Raw genomic sequence first — 26,696 nt, forward strand, 5'->3', positions numbered from 1 at the left:
AAATGAGACTGGAGAAATAATAACAGGGAACAAGGAGATGGCAGATAAGAGTATTCTGCATCAGTCTTCACTGTGAAAGACACTAGCAGTATGCCAGATGTTGAAGGATGTGAGGGAAGAGAAGTAAGTGCAGTTACTATTACAAGGGAGAAGATGGTCAAGAAGCTGAAAGACCTGATGATACATAAGTCATCCAGACCAGATGAACTACACTCGAGGGTTCTGAAAGAGGTAGTGGTAGAGATTGCAGAGGCATTAGTAATGACCTTTCAAAAATCATTGGACTCTGGTATGGAGCCAGAGGACTGGAAAATTGCAAATGTCACTCCACTGCTTAAGAAAGGAGAAAGGCAGCAGAATGGAAATTATAGACCAGTTAGTGATTGGAAAGATATTGGAGTCAATTTTAATGATAAGGTTATGCAGTACTTGGTGACACAGGACATGATTGGACAAAGTCAGCATGATTTTCTTAAGGGAAAATCTTGCCCGATGAACCTAATGGACTTCTTTGAGGAGATTACAAATAGGATAAATAGAGTGGATACAGTGGATGTTGTATATTTGGACTTTCAGAAGGCCCTTGACAAGGTGCCACACATGAGGCTGCTTACGATGTTAAGAGTGCATGGTATTACAGGGAAGTTACTGCATGGTTAGAGCATTGGCTGATAAGTAGGAGGCAGTTACTGGGATAAAACTATCCTTTTCTGGTTGGCTGCCAGTGAGTAGTGGTGTTCCGCAGGGGTCAGTGTTGGGACCACATATTTTTATGCTGTATATCAATGGTTTCGATGATGGAATAGATGTCTTTGTTGCCATTTACAGATGATATGAAGATTGGTGCAGGGGCAGCAGATAGTGTTGAAGAAAAAAGTAGATTGCGTGAGGACCTAGACCAATTAGGAGAATGGTTAAAAAAGTGCCAAATATGCAGGGTCATGCACTTTGGTAGTAGAAATAAATGTGCAGACTATTCCCTAAATGGAGAAAATATCCAAAAATCTGGGGTGCAAAGGGACTTGGGAGTCCTTGTGCATAATACCTTAAAGGTTAACTTGCAGATAGATTCAGTGGTGAGGAAGTAATATGAAATGTTAACATTCCATATTCAAGAGGTCTAGAATACAAGAGCAGGGATGTGATGCTGAGGCTTTATAAGGCACTGGTGAGGCCTCACTTTAAAGTATTGTGAACAGTTTTGGGCTCCTCATCTAAAAGAAGATGTGCTGGCATTGGAGAGGGTCCAGAGGAGGTTCACAAGGATGATTCCAGGAATGAATGTTTTATCATATGAGGAATGTTTGATGGCTCTGGGTCCATACTCACTAGAATTTAGAAGGATGAGGGGGTATCTCACTGAAACCTTTTGAATATTGAAAGGCCTAGACAGAGTAGAAGTGGAAAGGGTGTTTCCTATGGTGGGAGAGTTTAGGACAAGCGGGTACAGCATCAGGATAAAGAGGTGTCCATTTAAAACAGAGATGTGGAATAAATTCTTTAGCCAAAGAGTGGTTAATTTGTGGAATTTGTTACCACAGGCCCTTGTGGAGGCCAGGTCGTTGGGTGTATTTAAGGCAGAGTTTGATAGGTTCTTCATTAGACATGGCATCAAAGGTTACAACAAGAAGGCTGGGGAGTGGGGCTGAGGAAAGAAGAAAAGGATCAGCCACGATTGAGTGGCAGAGCAGACTCGATGATCCAAATAACCTATTTCTACTCCTCTGTCTTACGGTCTTGAATATGGACAGCTTCATTATTTGAGGTATCCTAAATAGTGCTGAGCATTTTGCAATGATCAGTGATCAATGATCGTCTTATTTCTGATATTGTGAATGAGGCAATGTTATTCATTGAGCAGCCGAAGATGTTTGTCCTATGTCTGACATTCTGAATGAGGCAAGGTTATTCATTAAGCATCCAAAGATGTTGGGACTGATGACACAGCCATTAGGAGCTCCTGCAAGTTGATCTGTGATAAAGATGAAATACTTCCAAGTGCCATAACCATCTTCCTTTGAGTTTGGCATGATTCCAGCAGAGAAATGTTTTCCATCTAATACCTGTTGGCTCATATTTAGCCAGGGCTCATTGCTACCATAGTCAATCAAATATTGTCTTGATGTCAAGGATGGATTCTTTAACTTGACCTCTGGACTCAACCCTTTTGTCCATGTTTAGATTATGGTGAAATGAGGTCAGGGGTTGAGTGACCCATAATAAGCTTCTGTGAGTAGGTTGTTGCTTAATGAGTGATACTTAAGAGCAGGGTTTCCCAACCTGGGGTCCAGGAACTCCTTGCTTAATGAGATTGATCCACAGCATAAAACAAGGTGACAACCCTTGCTTTAGGGCACAAATGATTGATGACCAAGAAATGACTGATAACTAACTGGTTGGAGGGATCTGTCCTGCTTTTTGTGGAAGTGACATAGCTGGGCAATTTTTCACATTGCTGTGTAGGAACCAGCATTGGGGCTATACTAGAACAGTTTGGCCAAGGATGCATTAAGCTCTGGAGCACAGGTTTTCAGTACTAATACTGGAAAATGGCCAGGGCCCATAGACTTTGTTGTAACCAGTTTCTGAATATCACGTGGAGTGAATTGAATTTGTTGGGGATCACTGCAGGAGACTACAGATGGATCACCTATGCAGCACCTCTGACTGTAGATTATTCAAGTGCTTTTTCTATTCTTTTGCACTAGCATGCTGGACTACTTCACCATTGAGAACGGGAATATTTCTGGAGCCTCACCCTTTGATGTTTAATTGTCCACAGCTGGAAGTGGCAGGACCTCCGAGATTAGATCTGATCCACCAATTGTGCAAATGGTTATCTTTCTATTGCATGTTGCTTATATTGCCTGGCAAATAAGTAGATTGTTCAATGAGTTACTTTACAGTTGATACCTGTATCTGCAAACCACAAAATTAATGCATAGAAACTTGAATGCACTCCAAACGAAATGTTGGGAAGTCAGTAATACAGTTGTCTCTCCTCTTTTCATTTATTTGTTTCATGTAGATAGTCTCTTTATTCTCTGCAGGCTCGCTGAGTATTTCTAGCACTTCCATCTTTATAACTTACTGCAGGTCTCCGGTATTTGCCACATGTTGCTTTTCTATTCAGAATAAGTGACAATTTACTGTGTATTGACCAGAGGAACATTGGGCAATAGTGTTCAATGGCAGATGCTGTCACAAATCCGCATTTCAGTTCATTGTCCGGTCCATGGACTCCGGGTCTTTCGGCTGCCCCTTGTTTCAGTTGGATTTAATCATAGGCACCTGATGCTCGTCTTGGGGCTGGGAGTTAAAGTGGCCCGGGATTCGAGTGTAGGTGCTGGTTTGTTTTGTCAGTATCCTGTTCTTGCCTCTGTGGGGTACGTCAGGCTGTTGTTGCTGTTACCCTGTGGTTGGATTGTCCCCCCCTGACCTTGCCTCTGTTGGGTAAGCCAGGCTGTCTCATGCTGTTACCCTGAGGCTGGACTGTTCCCTTCCCTTCCCTTCCCCTTCTTTCTGTAGCCCTTGGCTGAAGCCTTGCCTGCTACCTTTCGCCTGGAGCCCCGCCTGCATTCTTCCCTGTTCTTGCTGTCAAGTTCTACTGTTGGAGCAAGACTGGAGCCTTGCCGTGTCCAGACAAGGAACTGTCTTTCATTGTTTGGAACTGTCTCTTTGTGTCCTCACCTTTGCTAGGTAGGTCCGGCTGTTTGCTGCTACCTTGAGTTGGAACTGTCTCTGTGTCCATGCCTTTGCTGGGGAGTTCTGGCTGTTTGCTGCTATCTTGTGTTTGGAACCATCTTGTTGTGTTCAGCTTTCTGTGTATGAGTCCCGGCCTTATGTCCTGTTCCCAAGGAAGCGTCCTGGCTCTATGTTCCCCGTTCTTGTCTCTCAAAGCTCTGTGTTCCAGTCTCCCAAGTCCAAGTCTGAGCTTCATGTCCTTATCCAGCCCAGGAGTCTTGCATCCTGCACCTCTCCTCCTCCTCCGGCCAGTCCTGTTGCCTTGCTACGTCTTGTCCTTGCCTAGATCCGGACTCCGAGCTCGAGTCAAGACCTAGATTCCAGGTCCCTGTCCAGTCTTTGGCTCGGAGTCCTTGTCCAGGTTCCACGTCCCTAGTTCCCAGTTCCTCATCCACATCCTGCTTTCCTAGTCTAGTCCTAGCCCAGGTCCTATTATCCTATTCTTGTCCAGGGCCTGTGTCTTGTCCATCATCATTTCTTCCCCACTTCCCTTGCTTTCTTGACACAGCTAGACTTGTCCCTACTATTTCAGTGTCTGTGTCTTGCATTTGGGTCCACTCTCAATGCCCCCGTTATGACAAATGCAGCTTATATTGAAGGTAGAGCATAATTTATGTTAGTCTGTTTTCATCTAAATCCTTGTGTTTTTATTCTTCATGAGGGGAAATTTTCTGCTGTAATGGATATTCACCATCATTGCTACCATTCTCAAGCAAATATTGTTTTAATGTCAATTGTAGTTCTTTCAATTCACCTCTTTCTGCTAAGCTCAGCTTTCTAACACAACAGCTGACACTTCTGGAGATCAAAGAGTTGTTTTTGAGTTAGTAAAACTTCCAACTAATATTATTTGTTCAGCTTCTTATCATAAACAGAAGCCAGCCTTCAGTTCTTAATATAAATTACAAGCAGTAATCACTCTGAAGCTAAAAGGACAACTTTGCAGACAAACAGCACTGTCTGCATGGGGCTGACTGCTCAAGAGATGGAGTGTAAAACATTGTGGTTATGATAGTTGGCCAGGTTCAAACCAGCCAAAACTGGCAAAGGTATTTAGTTCAAGGATGCTTGCAGACCAGATTGATACTATCACTTAGTGCATCAATTGATACATGCTTTTGTTTTTAACTGATTACGTTACAGTAATATATTCCTTTCAGGACTGTGTAAGGAAAATATAAATCAGCGGTAGCTTGTTCAAAATATGGCAGAAGAATCTTAACCAGAAAATGAAAATCTGAGCACATTTCACCAGTTTTGGCATCATTACACTGGCTATCTGTGTTCTTAATGATACATTTTAAAATAATTTGAATTGTATATAAGGCTTTGAAGAAGCTAGCTCTTCTATATATTTTGGAATGTCTAACCCCTTACATCCTTAATCGTAATCTTAGGTTTGTGGTTTCCTAGAAATGAGCATATAAGAACTGGTTATGTGGCCTTTTGGTCATATGCACCAAAGATCTGAAATACTCTACTGATTGTGATACAGTGGGCTAGTATAGTGAAATGTTTCAGAACCCCTATTTATTGAATTAACACTGTTGATGCTGATTACATTTATATAGTTTGGTATATTTGATTACATTTTATGTAAATCACTTTGAGCCTGTATCTTAATGTATGAAAGGTGCTATATAAATAAAGTTCTTACTATTTTCAAATAGTTGATCAATCAATAATTGGAAGATCCCTGTACTCAGAGTCAGCATTCACTGCATTAAACACAAAGTACACTGCAGATGCTGTGGTCAAATCAACACGTACAACATGCTGGAGGAACTCAACAGGTTGGGCAGCATCCATGGAAATGAGCAGTCAACGTTTCGGGCTGAGACCCACTTTCACTCTGCCTCCTCTTCCAGCTGCCTATCATCTCTCTCATGATTCTGCCTTCTTCTACTACCCATAGTGCTTTCTCCTTACATTCCTTCTTCATCTTTCCTGCCTATCCCCTCCCTGCTTCCCCTCCCCCACCCCTTCATCTTTCCTCTGATTGGTTTTTCACCTGGCACCCACCAGCCTTCTCCTTCCTACCCTCCCCCCACCTTCTCTATAAGGACCCTGCCCCCTCTTTCAGTCCTGACAAAGGGTCTCGGCCCAAAATGTTGACTGCTCATTTCCACGGATGCTGCCTGACCTGCTGAGTTCCTCCAGCATGTTGTACGCGTTGATTCACGGCATTAATTTTGGATGTTTGGGATATCTGTTCCCAGAAGTTTTAAAACTATATCTTTCTGAAAAAGTGTCTGAAATGTATGCAATCACCCAAGTCGCATAAAAACAATATAAATGTAAGAGAGTAGTCAGCTTATTAGGAATGGTAAAGGAGCATCAAGACAAATGTCAGAAAGATGAGATGAACTAGTTTCCATTCCTGTGTCTTCAGTTTCTATGATGAATCATTGGTATGTCTTTCTAGCTTATAGAAATTGTACCTGTGCTTTGGAAATCCTTTGTGTTTTAGAAATCGTTTGTAATTTGGAATTTTTTTTATTTGTTTTAAGAGTTTTGTCTGGATATAAAAGTGTATCACTAAAAATAAATGAGCTGTGTTTAAACTACTTTGTTAGCTGAAGGTATCCTTTCCTTGGTAGGGTGACTTACTGCTCAAACAGTGGGCGGTGGTGGCTAATCTCACCATGCAGGATTCACAGGGAAGAGATCAGAGAAGGGTATCTGTAGCCATCTAAATCAGATAGGGCTTAATATCTTCATTTGAGTCTAGAACTATGTGGCCAGCAAAACCAATACCATCGCACTGGGAACAGTTGATCCAGCAGTTGGCATGTTTGGGCAGTAGCACTTCCAACTGCATGGTGGGCTACTTGATTGAATTTTGCTGATATCACCATTTTCCAGATGGTGGAACACACAATAAAATTCTGTACAGAGACCATTTTGTCTGTCTATGTGCCAGTCAACAGATGACTTGAAAATAAACACAGCCCAGCAGATGTCCAGAAACTTTGCAGTGATGGTACGGACTATACTTTTCTAAAAGCCAGTTCTGAGGCTTCAATGACAAGTCATGTTAATTATTTTGATCATCAGGATTTCCAACCTTTTTTATGCCATGGACCCCCACCATTAACCTAGGCTCTGTGAACCCCAGGTTAGGAGCCCCTGATACAGCTGGAATCATATGCTTTTGGTTATTTACACTAGTGAAGACAGAAACATATGTAACATGCTGTAATGTTTCACTGTTAATGTAATTGTTTCTCTGTAGCAGCAATATTTGGGTTATGACTAGAGATAACGGGGTTTGGAATGCTGGGGCTATCCAATGAGAGAAATGTTGTTTTTTCTTATGAGTCTGGAAGAGAGATTCTCACAGTCTTTTGCCGGGGAGAGATGAGAGAAAACGCAAATGGATAGAGTTGGTAGACCGCTAGACGGAGTGGACTTGGATTGAGGGTCCAATGGTTAATGACAATCAGAGGAGGTCGATGGTGGACGAATGGCTTATCAGTAAGCTACATTTGTGTACTAGACTGTTTTATGAGAATGAGCCCTTTTCTCTTTTTTATTTGTTTCCTTTACTAACCATATTTTGGGGTACTGATTTGTACTGGGGAATCAGCGTGCAGCATCCACCCAAACAAGATTTCATTAGTTTGGCCAGGCCAGGGGCTATCACCCCCTATATTAAGCCACTAGCTGAAACGAGAGTTACACATAGAAACAAAGAAACATAGAAAGCCTACAGCACAATGCAGGCCCTAGGCGCACAAAGCTGTGCCAAACATGTCCTTACCTGAGAAATTACCTAGGGTTACACATAGCCCTCTATTTTTCTGAGCTCTAAGATGACAAACAATGATGCACGCTTGACCTGCCAAAATGTTTGATCATTAGCTTTATACATTTTATGTGGTTGATGATGTCAATCATTTTCTTCATATCACTTACTACTCTTCTTTCAAAGAGATTTTATCTGTTCTTATACCTCTAAAATTGAAGAGTACTTTTTGTTCTCTGGTAAGCATTCATTTCATTATGAAAGCAGATTAACTGTTCTTATTTGATTGTTGCTGTCAGGACGTTTCAAGACACAAAATAATTGCCTTGAATAGCTAATATATAGAACAAACTGCTGCACTGTTAAAATCAATAATCTGGTCCATTGAAAGTTGCAATATCAGTGCCTTGGCTTGGTACTGAGTACTTGAAAGAAACTAAATAAGTTAAAGACATAGGAACAATTTTTTAAACTGTTTATTTCACTTGGATTTAGAACAGCTTCCACTCCTCTGACAGCAGTTTTCTGAACAGCTCATGAAGCCAATTTCATTATACCTTCTTTGCCCTATTGATTCAGTTTGTGATTTATAGTAATTTTGGTCTTTGCTCCATATTGCTACTGCAAAACAACAAATTTCATGAGATATAAGCCAGTATTATATAAAAAATCTGATTGGATTGCTAACTGGGAAGAAAGGCAGCGGCTTTGAACCTGGGTAAAATTGAGAACTGGAGAATTAACTTCACATCAAACTGGTAAGTTTACACAGGGCACCAAGGCACTTGAATCTGGGATGTGAGAAAAAGCCAAGCTCTCCTATCAAAAATACACCTCAGCAGTCTGGAAAGAGTGCCATCAAATGTGTTGGTGCTTTTATAGATCTATGTAAGCATGATGATTTGATCTGTTACAATTAGTACTGCTGGCAGCACACAGGCTCATCTGGTCATGAGTCCCTGCTGTCCATCATTGACTGAATGCTCAGATTTGTTCAGATACATGTCAACTGGGTTCTCACAACAAGGTAAAAAGGATCGGACATTGGATCCTCCATGTGTGATCCATCTTCCCCTCTCATTAATGGGAAAGTTGGGCAAATAAAACTAATAATGCAGATCACAAACGTGGAGCAAGTACCTCACTATTACTGTCAATGTCATGTTATCTATCCATCCTCTTGTTTATAATAAAGAAAAGCTCTTGGTCATTAAGATACATAGAAGCAAAAGGAAAAGAATATACTTTTTCTGTGGAACACGATCAGGGTGAAAGTAATGTTATTAAAGTTAATGGATTTTTGTATTGTCCTTTGAATGATTGTTTCATAGTAACTGTACAAATGTGATACATAAAGTACATTTGACCAATTGGTTTACACATTTCTAAATATTCAGCCTGATTCTGTGTCACCCATATGGCACCAGACAAGCACATTATATTTAAGCCCTTTCATTACATGATGGTATTTGCTTTATCTGATCCTTTGTCATCACTGTCCATATTGCTGTTAAAGTTGGATTCTCAGTAGAAGGCTGAAAAGCAGGACCTCCAGGGTGGTTATCTCTGGTTTGCTTCCAGTTCCTTGTGCTGGTGAGGGCAGGAACAGGGAGATATGGGATCTCAATGCGTGGCTGAGGAGCCGATGAGGGAAGCAGGGTTTTAGATTCACTGGGATCTATTTTGGGGTAGGGATGAATTGTACAAAGGAGACGGGTTGCACCTCAACAGGTGGGGGAGCAGCATTCTGCCAGGCAGGTTTGCCACTGCTAAACAGGTGTGTTTAAACTAATAAGTGGGGGGGGGGGGGGGAAGAGACAAACTGGAAATGTAAGGATGGAGTTAAAGGGAAAGAGAATAAGAAAAGTTAAGAAAGACAACAGAATTAAAGGGGAAGAAAGCTCAGGAAGGGATCGAAGAGTATGGCCAAGTGCAATAGGGATCAGTGTGAGAAGTGAGAGGAATAATAACCATATAACAATTACAGCACGGAAACAGGCCATTTTGGCCCTTCTAGTCCGTGCCGAACACTTACTCTCACCTAGTCCCACTAACTTGCACTCAGCCCATAACCCTCCATTCCTTTCCTGTCCATTTACCTATCCAATTTTTTAAAAAAATGACAAAATCAAACCTGCCTCTACCACTTCTACCGGAAGCTTGTTCCACACAGTTACCACTCTCTGAGTTCCCCCTCGTGTTACTCCTAAACTTCTGCCCTTTAGCTCTCAACTCATGTCCTCTTGTTTGAATCTCCCCCATTCTCAATGGAAAAAGCATATCCATGTCAACTCTATCTATTCCCCTCATAATTTTAAATACCTCTATCAAGTCCCCCCTCAACTTTCTATGCTCCAAAGAATAAAGACCTAACTTGTTCAACCTTTCTCTGTAACTTAAGTGCTGAAACGCAGATAACATTCTAGTAAATCTCCTCCGTACTCTTATTATTTTGTTGACATTGAAAGTATTATTAAAACTAAGATTAAAAGTATATATGAATGCACGAAGTATAAGAAATAAAGCTTCAGGCTCAGTTGGAAATTGGCAAGTATGATGTTGTAGGAATAACAGAGACATGGCTGCAAGAGGACCGGGGCTGGGAAATGAATATTCAAGGATATACGTCCTATCGAAAGGACAGCCAGGTGGGCAGAGGGGGTGGGGTGCCTCTGCTGGTGAAGAATGAAATTCAGTCTCTTGCGAGGGGTGACATAGGATCAGGAGATGTAGTGTCAGTATCGATAGAACTGAGAAATGGTAAGGGCAAAAAGACCCTAATGGGAGTTATCTACAGGACCCCAAATAATAGTCTGGATATAGGGTGCAAGTTGAATCAAGAGGTAAAGTTGGCATGTCGCAAAGGTAATGCTATGGTTGTAATGGGGGATTTCAACATGCAGGTAGACTGGGAAAATCAGGTTGGTACTAGACCCTATGAAAGGGAGTTTGTGGAGTGCCTCTAAAATGGATTCTTAAAGCAGCTTGAAGCCTACCAGGGAGAAGGCAATTCTGGATATAGTGTTGTGTAATGAACTGGGTTTGATAAGGGAACTCAAGGTAAAGGAGACATTAGGAGGTAGTGATCACAATATGATAAGTTTTAATCTACAATTTGAGAGGGAGAAGGGAAAATCGGAAGTGTCAGTATTACAGTTGGACTAAGGGGACTATGGAGCCATGAGGGAGGAGCTGGCCAAAGTTGACTGGAAAGATACCCTAGCAGGGATGACAGTGGAACAACAATGGCAGGCATTTCTGGGAATAATACAGAAGCTACAGGATCAGTTCATTCCAAAGAGGGAGAAAGATTCTAAGGGGAATAAGGGGCGACCGTGGCTGACAAGGGAAGTCAAGGATAGTATAAGCATAAAAGAGAAGTATAAAATAGCAAAGATCAACGGGAAGCCAGAGGATTGGGAAACTTTTAAAGAGCAACAGAAGATAACAAAAAAGGCAATACGGGAAGAAAAGATGAGATAGAAGGTAAGCTAGCCAAGAATATAAAGGAGGATAGTAAAAGCTTCTTTAGGTATGTGAAGAGGAAAAAATTGGGCCCTTGAAGACAGAAACGGGTGAATTTATTATGGGGGACAAGGAAATGGCAGACGAGTTAAACAGGTACTTTGGATCTGTCTTCACTAGGGAAGACACAGACAATCTCCCAGATGTAATAGTGGCCAGAGGACCTAGGATAACAGAGGAACTGAAGGAAATTCACATTAGGCAGAAAATGGTGTTAGGTAGACTGATAGGACTGAAGGCTGATAAATCCCCAAGGCCTGATGATCTGCATCCCAGGGTAATTAAGGAGGTTGCTTGAGAAATCATGGATGGATTGGTAATCATTTTCCAATGTTCTATATATTCAGGATCAGTTCCTGAGGATTGGAGTGTAGCTAATGTTATCCCACTTTTTAAGAAAGGAGGGAGAGAGAAAACTGAACTATAGACCAGTTAGCCTGATATCAGTGGTGGGGAAGATGCTGGAGTTAATTATAAAAGATGAAATAGCGGCAAATTTGGATTGCAGTAATAGGATCAGTCCAAGTTGGCATGGATTTACGAAGGGGAAATGATGCTTGACTAATCTAGAATTTTTTGAGGATGTAACTATGAAAATGGACAAGGGTGAGTCAGTGGCTGTAGTGTACCTGGACTTTCAGAAAGCCATTAATAAGGTCCCACATAGGAGATTAGTGGGCAAAATTAGAGCACATGGTATTGGAGGTAGGTTACTGACATGGATAGAAAATCTGTTTGGCAGACAGGTAACAAAGTGTAGGGATTAATGGGTCCCTTTCAGAATGGCAGGCAGTGACTAGTGGGGTACCGCAAGGCTCGGTGCTGGGACAGCAGATATTTACAATATACTTTGTACATTAGTGATTTAGATGAAGGGATTAAAAGTAACATTTGAAAATTTGCAGATAACACAAAGCTGGGCGGCAGTGTGAAATATAAGGAGGATGTTAGGAGAGTACAGGATGACTTGGACAGGTTGGGTGAGTGGGCAGATGTATGGCAGATGCAGTTCAATGTGGATAAATGTGAGGTTATCCACTGGTGGCAAGAACAGGAAGGCAGATTACTATCTGAATGGTGTCAAGTTAGGAAAAGGGGAAGTACAACAAGATCTAGGTGTCCTTGTTCATCAGTCACTGAATGTAAGCATGCAGTTACAGCAGGCAGTAAAGAAAGCTAATGGCATGTTGGCCTTCATAACCTGGGGAGTTGAGTATAGGAGCAAATAGGTCCTTCTGCAATTGTACAGGGCCCTGGTGAGACCACACCTGGAGTATTGTGTTCAGTTTTGGTCTCCAAATTTGAGGAAGAACATTCTTGCTATTGAGTGAGTGCAGCGTAGGTTCACGAGGTTAATTTCTGGGATGGCGGGACTGTCATATGTTGAAAGATTGGAGAGACTGGGCTTGTTTACATTGGAATTTAGATGGGTGAGAGGGGATCTGATTGAAACATATAAGATTATTAAGGGATTGGACATGCTACAGGCAGGAAACATGTTCCCGATGTTGGGGGGAGTCCAGAACCAGAAGCCACAGTTTAAGAATAAAGGGTAAGCCATTTAGAACGGAGTTGAGGAAAAGCTTTTCCACCCAGAGGGTTGTAGATCTGTGAAATGCTCTGCCTCAGAAGGCAGTGGAGGCCAATTCTCCAGATGTTTTCAAGAAAGAGTTATATAGAGCTCTTAAAGATAGCGGAGTCAAGGGATATGGGGAGAAGGAAGGAACGGGGTACTGATTGTGGATGATCAGCCATGATCACAGTGAATGGTGGTGCTGGCTTGAAGGGCTGATTGGCCTACTCCTGCACCTGTTGTCTATTGTCTAATATATTATATTGCCTCTAACAGTAGTTCCATTTGTGTATTAAGACTTACGAAGTGGTTGTAATTTCACCTTAGCAATTACTTCACATATTGAACTAAATAAACAATTTTATGGTCTGTAAACTCAAATGCAATTGTTAGATTAGAGAATCTATCGGGGGCATTTTAGATTGGGCGCTATTTGAAAATAATTTATGGAAAAAATCATTGTCAGTTTACATGTGATGAAGTTCAGAAGGAGGAATATTTTCTTTTTTACTCTAAGCCATACTTATTGAATTCCAAATGATAGATGGTCTCACTTTACCACAATCTGATAAATCTGACTCAAAGTACATTTCTTCTCAATTTGTTCTCATATGCTCAAGGCACAACATGAAGAATGGAATAGCAATTCATTTTACAAATAGTAAATACAAGTTTACAGAAAAGTGATACATACTTTGTTTAATATTCTTAAACTGTGCCAACGTTGGAATATATAGTCTCTGTTCCATCTAGATTGCATAGAACATGACTGCTGTCATGGATTGTATTCATTTAAGGCAGTGGATCCCAAACCTTTTTGGGTTACCACGGCTCTGGTTCCCAAACCACAACTCCATCTCCCTTTCCGGTCATTACATAAAAACTAATAAGAATTTTGTTTTATGATGCACAGTGAAAGAAAATAGGAACTGCAACTTCAAAGCAGTGCCAAACAATTGCAAAAATTATTCAAATCTATTTGAAGCTACAAATCAGATTTTCTCTTTAATTACTGTTAAATAATTAATCAACAGCTTTAGAGTGTACATAAGTAGTCCAATTATTCACTACTTCATTACTTATTCACCTTTCAATAAGATGGATGGGCTTGGTGCAGTGGTATCAGCTTCTCAACATCAGGCTGAATGGCACATTAGAGTCTTAGATACCAATGTTCAATTTGCAGTCTGTTTCATTTCTTCAACAAAAGTTGGGTGACTACACTGAAATCACACTCCTCTAAACATGATGTTGGAAAGGCAATAAACATCTTGACCCTTTTCTGTAGTGCAGGATAGCATTCAGAGATTTCTTTCTGCAACCATAGATCTTGATATGAATTTTTGAACCTCACTTCAGTTCAAAGTCATTGCTTCCAGATCATTGCTTCCTACATCCTTCCTGTTAAATCCCAATCTGGAATGTGGATCGACAGAAGGCCCTGAAGTCTCTCTGACAAGTGGGTACATTATATTTGGAGATCATCATCTGCTATTTTTTTTTTCTCTTGCATCTCAGAGACTTGGAAATTGGCCCTTAATTTGCTCTTAAATAGGGTTCCTTGGACAGAAATTTGAAGATGACTGATGTGATTTTGGTAAGATTCATGTTATCTTCTTGCAATTGAAGATTGATTTCATTAAACTTTGTAAGTAGTTCTGACAAATAAGCAATGTCATGCCTAATATTCTTGAGTTGGTTACTGAATGTAGCCTTCAATGAATTTTATCACTGTTTCAAAAAGCACATAAAAAATAACTCAGGCAGTTTCCTTTGGTGAGCCATCTGACTTTGGCGTGCAACTGCAGGTATTCAAATTGTCCATTCTCAAGAGAAGTCACTTAAAATAACTGATAGTTGAGGGCATGGGTCTTGATTTTATTTACCTCTGTGATAATGGTATTTAATGATTTGTGCAGCCAATCACGTGGGTTTTTTGGTGACAAAATGTTGTTTGTGAATTGTACAGTGAATGTTAAATAAGTCAGGTTCAGCTTTTTCAAGAAAGTAATCACCCTCCAGTGGTGTCCTGTCATTGGAGGTGCCCAGTCTGCTGCATAAGCAGGAGTGTTGGTGAGCAGAATATCCCTCTTTGAAAAATTGCTCAACAACACAAAATCTTAACTCCCCTTCGTATCTACTTCTAGTCCTCTTACAAATAACAACACAAGCATGCTTTCATCTTTTACGAAGCAAACATAAACAAGTAGAAAAGCTCCTTTGCTTGGCACAGTTGGCTCATCCAACTGCAGAGCAAATTTAGTTGCTCCAAGTATGTCACAAAACGTGTCTTCCACATTCTCAGACATCCCATCTATTTATCTTTGAACAGAATTGTCGATGAACAAAATTGCTTTAATTATTTGGTCACTTTGTTTTTCAGTGAATGTAACACAGTTCGTGCAAAGTCTAAGAGAATGGTGGGTTTACAAATGATCAGGTGATCAATGTAATGAATTATGTGGCACTGAGCATCAAATGCTCATAATAAGTAATTCATTTATTAAATTAAGTCTATCACCCCTCAGCTACCCCTTGCTACCACCACCCCCTTTATCTTTATTGTGCCCTTAGTAACTCACTGCCCCTGGGGCATGGGGGCGCAATAGCACCCACTTTGTGAATCACTGATTTAAGGGAAAGGAGTTATGTGAAATATCAGTACCTAAAGTGTTTGTATGGGCTCTGATTTTTTTTTTTTGAGTAGCCAAATTTGGGAAGAAAATAAAAAGGCACTTTTGTGTATTTTCTATTCTAAAAATAGAAATTTATTCACAAGTTTTTATTTTGTAAAGAAAGCTTTATCCTTCAGGTATTTGAAGACATTTAGGTTTTTCATTCATGAGAAACCAGACTGTCTGGGTGAACAACAATTCTGTAAGATTTCCAAAGCTCTTTTAATTAAAGGACAAGAATCCTCATATAAATGGGCAGTGGTGCAGCTCGTAGAGAGTTGCAGCCTTACAGCACCAGAGGCCCCAGTTTAATCCTGACTTTGGGTCCTATCTGTGTGGAGATTGCACTTTCTTATGGGCTTCGACAAGGTGCTCTGGTTTTCTCTCATATACTGAGCAAGTGCAGGTTGTTTAGTTAATTGCCCCCTGTAATTTGCCCCTAGAGTCTGTCAGGGGAAGTATACAGAGTGGTTAGTTGAAAGGAATGTGGAATGAATTAAAAATGATATAAAAATGTGATTAATGTAAGAGCAGTGTAAAATGGATGACTGATGTAATGCAGGCTGTATCTTTGTTCTATCTCTTGAAATTCACCTGCTATTTATTATCATCAGAAAGACAGATTCAAAACTTCAAAACAACAATGCTGATCAAAGCATTGGGAATTGCTATATTATGTTATTTTCAGCAGTTCCCAATCTGGGGGTCATGGACCTCTTGCTGAATTGTATTAGTCCATGGCATGAAAATGATTGGGAACACTTGGTCTAAGTGAAGAGTTCAGAAATGTCTGCCCCAACTACATACAAACAGGTACTAATGACAGCAGAAATCACCATCTCCTTACCTAGTTTAATCAATGACAGCCTAACCCCAAAATAGCTGCAATAACAAACACTGCAACAAGAAAATCAATGCTGAACTTCTGAAGCACACTACAAAGAAAGCCTCAGAGACAATCTGACAACCCCAATAGGAACTACAGAACGTCCTTAGCATCTGAGCTAAGATTGTCCAGCAGAGAGACTTCTAACTACTTTACATGGAACTGGTCTGATGAGTTTCTAAGATTGTCTTAGCCGGGGGTGATAGTGGGTAAAAGCTCCCACTGCCTACAAAGTGCTCCTAATGCGTGCATCATTTTTACAGCCTCTGACCACCGTTCAACTCTTGGCCTTCACGTATGGCTTAGATACTAGGCCAGGCGGAACTATTTCTACTGACAAGAGAAGGGTCAAAGGGGGACCACTGGCATCTCAAAATCAGTTGCTTTGGACAGCAGCCCACCAAGAAAAAGGAAAACTCTGATTTTAAATCTCCACTGCCTTGCGGCCATACCCTCCCACATGAAAGATTTTGGGAGTAAGCTCTGAGGAAGAAACCCAGAGCCGGGATCCCTAAGGCAGTTTGATGTTGTTTACAACTACACTCTGGCAACCTCTGAGATGACACCGATGCCAAGCTATATCGGTGTTTGCCCTTCCCTTGGACTACAGCAGTGACATGGAGATGGGGACCTGCTGAATGAGCAACAGCCAGTGCTTCAAATCTTCCCACCAAGGCTTGCGCCCTAGAAAGGACACAGTCCACCAGAGGCACAAATCCATGATCGATGGCTGCCTACTACTGGTCTGACGAGAATCGCCAGGAGATCCAGGAACTGAGTAACCACAGATGTTCTTTGATTGGAGACTCCCCTACACCTTAAAGTATAAGGAACAAGGTCAGGCACCTACAGAGTGAGGTCCAATGAAAACCCTGTGACCAAAGACAGATTTTGTGTTGGAAGACTGCAAGGGATTCAGCAACTTGCTGATAAAACCCAAACATGCAGAATCTTCAGCACTTTGAAGACCATCTATGGCAGAAGGAAATAAAGGGGCCATACAGTGAGAGCCACAAAGGGAAGAGAGTTTATTAGTGAAAGAGAGGCATTAATGCCTTATTGAAACAAAAACTTTGAAAAACAAGGTTCCAAGAACAAATGTTGCTGTACTGAAACTACAGAACTTAGCAGAGATGGATGTTGGTTATAAATTCACAACCTCTCCTCCCAGAATTGGGAAGAGGGGCACAAATCGGGAAAATCAGAGGTCCTGTAATGGGAACATCGACAAGAAAAGAGAAATAGGATGTAATAGCCACAGAAAGATTGCCCTTCCATCTCCCATTAGAACATCACAGCCTCCACTCCAAAATCAGAATCAGGTTTAATCATTAGACTATGTTGTGAAATTTGTTGACTTTGTGACAGCTGTACAATGAAACATACAATAGTAGAAAAATGTGAATTATAGTAAGTATATAGTTAAATTAGTGCAAGAATAGAAATTGAAAGGAGTAAGGTAGTGTTCATGGTTTTAATGTCCATTTGGAAATTGAATGGGAGAGGGGAAGAAGCTGCTCCTGAATTGCTGAGTGTGTGCCTTCAGTTTTCTGTACCTCCTTCCTGATGTTAGCAATAAGAACAGGGCATGTGATGGGAGTCCTTAACAATGTTCGTCATAATGAAAACGTTAATGAAGAAGTTAGATTGGCCCTCTGAATGTTAAAATAGGCCCAGACAATCAGAAGAAAAGAATGCTTGAATTTCAAGTCTTCAGATCCAGCTTGGATCTCATGGTATACTGGACAGTCGTGTCAAAGGAAACAGGGATATTTGGGATATTATTGAGAGCCGTGAGTTCTTTTTACTCGAAGTGGACTTAGGAATCAGCATAAATAGTAAAAAAGAAGATACTATGTCTTATACTATCCAGTCACATGCACCAGCAAGCATACAGCGTGCTGTCTGCAGGTCCCACACCAGGCTCATGGACCTTAGGACCTATTGAGCTGAAGTAGAGGTAAGTCATACTTGATCCCAAGGAACTGCCTGAGAGAAGAAGACAGATTTTCATCAATTTATCTTGGAGATAACATTGTATTAGTGCCTTTGTTCATGTGTCTTCTTGTACTGACCTCAAAAGGAAAACATACCAGATATTGATTTAGTGATTTATAGGTTAAAAATAACTTTTTGCTATAGTGATAATGTAATTTAGGATGACAATAAGAATGGTGGATATTGCTCTTCTGTTGTTTTTTAAGGCCACAGCAGACAGGCAGGACTTACTTTTCATTAACCTTTGTACTTATGTTAGAAATAGATGTATTGCACCAATAGTTGACCATGTGCTGTTACTCATGTGGATATCTTTCACCCCCTGAAGTTTGTAAAATTGAACTGAGTGCCTTAGAATTAAAAAAAAACTTTAAATGAAAGTTAATCTTTGGTGGGGCCTAACTTTAATTGACTTAAAAGACAGGCTTAAACATAGAAAACCTACTGCACAATACAGCCCCTTCAGCCCACAAAGCTGTGCCAAACATGTCCTTACCATAGAAATTACCTAGGGTTACCCATAGCCCTCTATTTTTCTGAGCTCCATGTACCTGCCCAGGAGGCTTCTAAAAGCTTCCACTACCATCGCCAGCTACCCATTCCACACACTCACCACTCTGTGTTTTAAAAAAAAACAAAATAACTTACCTCTGACATCTCCCCTGTATCTACTTCCAAGCATCTTAAAAATGTGCCCTCTTGTGCTAACCTCTGACTATCCACATGATCAATGCCTCTCATCATCTTATACACCTCTATCAGGTAACTTCTCATCCTCTGTCGTTTCAACAAAAAAACGCTGCGTTCACTCATAAGGCATGCTCCCCAATTCAGGCACCATCCTTGTAAATCACCTCTGCACCCTTTGTATGGCTTTCACATCCTTCTTGTAGTGAGGCGACCAGAACTGAGCACAGTACTCCAAGTGGGGTCTGACCAGGGTCCTATATAGCTGCAGCATTACCTCTCGGCTCCTAAATTCAATCCCATGACTGATGAAGGCCAATGCACTGAAGCTTTCTGAACCATAGAGTCAACCTGTGCAGCAGCTCTGAGTGTTCTATGGACTTGGACCCCAAGATCCCTCTGACCCTCCACACTGCAAAGAGGCTTACCATTAATACCATATTCTGACATCATATTTGGCCTACCAAAATGAACTACGTCACACTTATCTGGGTTGAACTCCATCTGCCACTTCTCTGCCCAGTTTTGCTTCTTATCAATATCCCACTGTAACCTCTGGCAGCCCTCCACACGATCTACAACACCTCCAACCTTTGTGGCATCAGCAAACTTACTAATCCATCCCTCCACTTCATCATCCAGGTCATTTATAAAAATCACAAAGAGTAGTAGACCCAAGAAGAGAAGGGGTGCCAGAACAGATCCTTGAGGCATACCACTGGTCACCAACTTCCATGCAGAATATGACCCGTCCACAACCATACTTTGCCTTCTGTAGGCAAGCCAGTTCTGGATGCACAAAGCAATGTCCCCTTGGATCCCATGCCACCTTACTTTCTCAATAAGCCTTGCATGGGGTACCTTGTCAAATGCCTTGCTGAAATCCATATACACTACATCTACTGCTCTACCTTCATCAGTGTGCTTAGACACATCCTCAAAAAATTCATTCAGGCTCGTAAAGCATGACCTGCCTTTGACAAAGCCATGCTGACTATTCCTAATAATATTATGCCTCTCCAAATGTTCATAAATCCTGCCTCTCTGGATCTTCTCCATCAACTTACCAACCACTGAAGTAAGACCCCCACGCCCTCACCTCTTTTGCCTCCCCTCCCTGTTCTTTCTGAAACATCTAAAGCCCAGCACTCAAAGTAACCATTCCTGCCCCTGAGCCATCCTAGTCTCTGTAATGGCCACAACATCATAGCTCCAAGTACTGATTTCTGCTGTAAGCTCATCTGCTTTTTTCATTAAAATAGACATCTCAAACCATCAGTCTGAGTGTGTCCCTTCTCTATCACCTGCCTATCCTCTCTCTTGCACTGTCTGCAAGCTTTCTCTACTTGTGAGCCAACCACATCTTCCTCCGTCTCTCCAGTTTGGTTCTCACCCCCCAGCAATTCTTGTTTAAACTCTCCCCAATAGCCTTAGCAAACCTCCCTGCCAGGATATTGGTCCCCCTGGGATTCAAGTGCAACCTGTCCTTATTTTACAGGTTACTCCCGCCGCAAAAGAGGTCCCAATGATCCAGAAATCTGAATCTCTGTCCCCTGCTCCAATCCCTCAGCCATGCATTTATCCTCCACCTCACTCTATTCCTATACTCACTGTCACATTCCACAGGCAGTAATCCCGAGATGACTTCCTTTGTGGTCCTGCTTCTAACTTTCTTCCTAACTCCCTGTAGTCAGCTTTCAGGACCTCCTTCCTTTTCCTGTCTATGTCATTGGTGCCAATATGCACCACGACCTCTGGCTGTTCTCCTTTCCACTTCAGGATATCGTGGACGCGATCAGAAACGTCCTGGACGCTGGCACCTGTGAGGCAAACTACCATTCATACTACTTTCCTGCATCCACGGAATCGCCTGTCTGACCCCCTCACTATAGAGTCCCCGATCCCTGTTGCCATCCTCTTCCTTTCCCTATCCTTCTGAGCCACAGGGCCAGACTCTGTGCCAGAGGCTCAGCCACTGCCACTTCCCCCAGGTAGACTGTCTCCCCACCCCCACAACAGTACTCAAACAGGAATACTTATTGTCAATGGGTACAGCCTCAAAGGTGCTCTCTAGCGTCTGACTCCTGCTCTTCCCTCTCCTGAGTGTTACCCACTTACCTGTCTCCTGTGGCCCTGGTGTGACAACCTGCCTATAGCTCCTCTCTATCACCTCCTCATTTTCCCTGACCAGATAAAGGTCATTAAGCTGCATCTCCAGTTCACTAACGTGGTCCCTAAGGAGCTGTAGCTCGATGACCTTGTGCAGATGTGGCCATCCGGGAGGCTGGGAGTCTCCTGGACTTCCCACATCTGACACTGAGCACAGAACACACATACTGTATTCTGTATAGGTAACCTACCTGGCCTCAACACATTAACGGCTAAGCCTTGTTGAGCCAAAGCCTTCTAAGTCTGTCTCCCTCTACTCCATCGCCCACTCCTCTGCTGCCCGCTCTATAAAGCTGTCTCCTTTTTAATTCTTCTCACTGTTCTTACTGGCTGAGATCCATGGGCTTGTACAGTCATGCCCTGATCAAACCACTGAAGAAATAACATTATGTGCGCTCTGCTAATATCACAAGTAACTGGAAACAATGGCAAGGTGGCAATGGGACACATTCCAAACGATAATAATCACTATCAATTGCAAGCAGACTTTCTAGCGTCGAATGATAGGTAAAAGTCAGTTTGCAGTTGCTTAACAACATTCACCGTATCCGTCACAGTCCTGACCTCAACAGAGAACTGAATTTGATTTGGCTCAGATCTTATGAAGATATACACCTCACAGTGGTTGGAAGCACATGCTTCTGGCATTGTATATTGTCAGTTCTTCCTGTGAGAATATGTAGGTGCATCTGAAAGAAACTCCGTTGAAAAACTCTTCTTCCAATTCAGATCAAACTACTTTTTAAATTAGGTACTTTGAAACTATTGTTTCCAAATTCCATTTGCTCATTCTCTTGATGGCTTTTCTCCTCTAATGGATGCTATATGAAAAAAGCTGTTTGCGTGACTGAGTAACCTCTGTAACCAAGGCTGTACGAAGGTATTTTTTACGGGTAGAATTCAGGATTGTGAAACAGCCAAGAGAATTTTAAGACTGAGCAGAATATTACACTATTAAGGGCGGCCTTTAATCATAAGACCATAAGGCATAGCAGCTGAGTTACGCCATTCTGCTCATCAATTCTGCTCCACAATTACATCACAGCTGATTTATTATCCTCTTAACCTCATTCTATTGTCATCACCCTGTAAAATTTGACACCATGTCTAAATGAGTACCTATCAGCCTCTGCTTAAAATTTACACAATAGCTTGGCCTCCACTGCCAGTTGTGGCAATGAATTCCACAGTCTCACAACCCTCTGGCAAAAGAAATTCCTCCTTATAGAAACACAGAAAACCTACAGCACAATATAGGCTGTTCGGCCCACAAAGTTGTGCTGAACATGTAACAACCTTAGAAATTACTAGGCTTATCCATAGCACTCTATTTTACTAAGCTCAATGTACCTATCCAAAAGTTTCTTAAAACATACTATTGTATCGGCCTCCACCACTGTTGCTGGCAGCCCATTCCATGCACACACCACTCTCTGAGTAAAAAACATACCCTGACATCTCTGTACCTACTCTCCAGCACCTTAAACCTGTGTCCTCTTGTGTCCATTTCAGCCCTGGGAAAAAGCCTTTGACTATCCACATGATCAATGCCTCTCATCATCTTACACACCTCTATCCTCCATTGCTCCAAGGAGAACCTATTCTCTCAACCTATTCTCATAAGGTATACTCCCCAGTCCAGGCAACGTCCTTGTAAATCTCTTCTGCACCCTTTCTATGGCTTCTACACCCTTCCTGTGGTGAGGCGACTGGAACTGAGCACAGTACTCCAAGTGGGGTCTGACCAGGGTCCCATATAGCTGCAACATTACCTCTCAGCTCCTGAATTCAATTCCATGCTTGATAAAGGCCAATGCACTAAATGCCTTCTTAACCACAGAGTCAACCTGCACAGCTGTTTTGAGTGTCCTATGGACTCGGACCCAAGGATTTCTCTGATCCTCCAAACTGCAAGAGTCTTACCATTAATACTATATTCTGCCATTATATTTGACCTACCAAAATGAACCACCTCACAGTTATCTGGGTGGATCTCCATCTGCCACTTCTCAGCCCAGTTTTGCATCCTATCGAAGTCCCGCTGCAAACTCTGACAGCCCTCCACACTATCCACAACAGCCTCAACTTTTGTGTCATTAGCAAATTTACTAACCCATCCCTCCACTTCCTCATCCAGGTCATTTATAAAAATCACGAAGAGTAAGAGTCCCAGAACAAATCCCTGAGGCACACCACTGGTCACCGACCTCCATGCAGAAGATAACCCGCCTACAACCTCTCTTTGTCTTCTGTGGGCAAGTCAGTTTTGGTTCCACAAAGCAATGTCACCTCGGATCCCATGCCTCTTTACTCTCTAAATAAGCCTTGTGTGGGCTACCTTATCAAATGCCTTGCTGAAATCCATAAACACTACATCTACTGCTCTTCCTTCATCAATGTGTTTAGCCACATCCTCAAAAAATTCAATCAGGCTAGTAAGGCATGACCTGCCCTTGACAAAACCATGCGGACTATTATACCACTCCAAATGTTCATAAATCCTACCTCTCAGGATCTTCTCTATCAACTTACTAACCACTGAGGTAAAACTCACTGGTCTATAATTTCCTAGGCTGTCTCTACTCCCTTTCTTGAATAAAGGAAGGCCATTTGCAACCCCCCAATCCTCCAGAACCTCTCCCACCCCCATTGATGATGCAAAGATCATCACCAGAGGCTCAGCAACCTCCTCCCTCGCCTCCCACAGTAGCCTGGGGTACGTCCCATCCGGTCCCAGTGATTTATCCAACTTGATGCTTGCTAAAAGCTCCAGCACATCCTCTTTCTTCATATCTACATGCTCAAGCTTTTTCAGTCTGCTGTAAGTCATCACTACAATCACCGAGATCCTTTTCCATAGTGAATACTGAAGTAAAGTATTCATTAAGTACCTCTGCTATTTCTTCCGGTTCCATACACACTTTCCCACTGTCACACTTGATAGGTCCTATTCTTTCACATCTTATCCTCTTGCTCTTCACACACTTGTAGAATGCATTGGGGGTTTTCTTAATTCTGCTCTCCAAGGCCTTCTCATAGCCCCTTCTGGCCCTCCTAATTTCCTTTTTAACCTCCTTCCTGTTAGCCTTATAATCTTCTAGATCTCTAACATTACCTAGCTCTCTGAACCTTTTGTAAGCTTTTCTTCTTGACTCTGTTGTAAATGGATGTCTATCTATTCTGAGGGTGTGGCTTCTGGTCCTACGTTCACTCGATGTATTCTCTCTACATCCGCTCTATCTAGGCTTTTCAATATCTGATAAGTTTCAATTAGTTGCCCCTTCTCATTTCTTCTGAACTCCAGTGAACACAGGCAAAGAGGCATCAAACGCTCCTCATACATTAACCCTTTCATTCCTAGAATCATTCTTGTGAACCACCTCTGGATACTCCTCAAAGCCTGCAAATATTTTCTTGTGTAAGGCACCCAAAACTGCTTACAATACTCCAAGTGCAGTCTGACCAATGCCTTATAAAGCCTCAGTATCACATCCTTGCTCTTACATTTTGAAATGAATGCTAACATTGCATTTGCCCTCCTCACCACTGACTCAACCTGCAATTTAACCTTCAGGGAATCCTGCACAAGAACTCCCAATAAAACATTACCTTAATATTGATGTTGCTCTAAGGGAGAATATAAATGGAAAGAAAGGGGAATGGTGCTATATAATTGTGTAGGCAGTTATAGTGGATGAAAAATAGTCAGTGCGATAATATTAAGGTAATGTTTTATTCAAAGAATCAGTGGCAATGGAGATTAAGTGATTCTAGATCTCTTTTTGATTTCTCTTTGCCAAGCCCTATACTGTCGATGTCAATTAAACCTTTATTTTATAGTCAGTAGCTACAATATCTGTCATATTATTAAGGAAATAGAAATCCACAATATGCTTCCTTTATTATCCTCCACTATTTATTTCTTCTAAATTATCCTGTGTTCATTACAAAGACAACAAATCCTTGGGTGAAATTCAGATTTCATTGCGTTTCCAATCCAAAGCATTTCCTGTATTTTTTCCCTGACTGAGTTTCATACCTTTCTGCAGTTAGGAACAGCCTGGAATCCGTAACGTCAAATGTCAGGTTGCTCAGCTGCAGATTTATTAATGCCTTGTGCCTTCTCACAGAGAAAATATGGCAACTGTGATTTTAAACTTCCCTCATGGACTGTTGATTGCTGGCTATCTGGTGACCATTTAAGCAACACACACAAAATGCTGGTGGAACACAACAGGCCAGGCAGCATCTATAGGAAGAAGTACAGTCGACATTTCGGGCCAAGACTCTTCGTCAGGACTAACTGAAAGAAGAGATGATAAGAGATTTGAAAGGGGGAGGGGGAGATCCAAAATGATAGGAGAAGACAGGAGGGGGAGGGATGTAGCAAAGAGCTTGAAAGTTGATTGACAAAAGGGATACACAGCTGGAGAAGGAAGAGGATCATGGGATGGGAGGCCAGGGAGAAAGAAAGGTGGAGGGAAGCACCTGAGGAAGATGGAGAGCAGGCAAGGAGTGACTGTGCAAGGGGCAGAGAGAGAGAGAAAAAAGAAAAGGGGAAAAAATAAATAAATAAGTAAGGTATGGGGTAAGAAGGGGAGGAGGGCATTAACAGAAGCTAGAGAAATTAATGTTCATGCCATCAAGTTGGAGGCTACCCAGATGGAATATAAGGTGTTGTTATCCCATCAGGTTGGAGGCTACTCACTCCTTTCCCAACCAACTTTCGAGCTCTTAGCTTCATCCCTCCCCCTCTCACTTTCAAATCTCTTACTACCTCTACTTTCAGTTAGTCCTGACGAAGGGTCTTGGTCCAAAATGTCAACTGTACTCCTTCCTATAGATGATGCCTGGCCTGCTGCAGTCCACCAGCATTTTGTATGTGTTGCTTGAATTTTCAGCATCTGCAGATTTCCTCGTGGTGACCATCTACAATTGCTTCAGCTTGCTGGATACAGAAGACCTGCCCAGCCCTCTTAAACTTGCTTGACCTGACACAGCTCTTGTCATTGTTCATGAGTTGTGGGGGAAGTTATCTCCTATGAGCTGGCCTGCCAAATGAACATTTATGATCAAATCCTCATGGGTGACTGAAATTCTCAATATTAACATTCTGACTCTAAGAAAAAAGCTGAGATAATCATATAGAATTGCATCTTACCATAAACTTAATCTAATCATGCTCACTTTACACTTGCATTGAGCTCACAGGTATAAATAATGGACTACAGAATCCTATCTATTATGGCACCATAATAACCTATTTGATATATAGATGTGTCCTTTGAGAAAATATCACTTTTGATTTTCTTTACACTCAATATGGCTTTTAAAAGCATAGAAATTCTATAATTTCTGAGGAAATATTTGCTCTACTTAAGTAGTTAATGAGGGTGAATGGAAACACTCACTGAAAGTTGAATTTTATGTATAAACTCTCTCCCAGAGATGCATAAGAAAAATTTTATAATAATTACAAGGAAGAACAGAGATGGCATGGCAATTTAGTAACAAAACTCATAGTCCAGAGCTTGGACTAACAATTTAGAAGCCTGTGAACAAATTACACCATAGAAAGTCATATATCATATAACAATGCTGCATGGATAGAGGCACCTCAACCTAACCAGCCCATACTGCCCATGTGCCCACTCAGTTTGACTGAATTTCCTGCATTCAGCCCATATCTTT

At 41.7% G+C, this 26,696-nt stretch overlaps 1 protein-coding gene across 1 annotated transcript in view; it reads right to left on the reverse strand.

Moving 5' to 3' along the window:
- The window catches only part of LOC132394768 (low-density lipoprotein receptor-related protein 1-like), a 1,611,265-nt gene that overhangs the window by 772,285 nt on the left and 812,284 nt on the right, over positions 1 to 26,696 (reverse strand). The window contains exon 16 of the mRNA XM_059971176.1: positions 10,664 to 10,698. Coding sequence (XP_059827159.1) covers positions 10,664 to 10,698 — 35 coding nt within the window. The remainder of the gene's footprint in view (positions 1 to 10,663; positions 10,699 to 26,696) is intronic.

Source organism: Hypanus sabinus, chromosome 5 (assembly GCF_030144855.1).
Source record: "Hypanus sabinus isolate sHypSab1 chromosome 5, sHypSab1.hap1, whole genome shotgun sequence".
NCBI classification, from domain to species: Eukaryota; Metazoa; Chordata; class Chondrichthyes; order Myliobatiformes; family Dasyatidae; genus Hypanus; species Hypanus sabinus.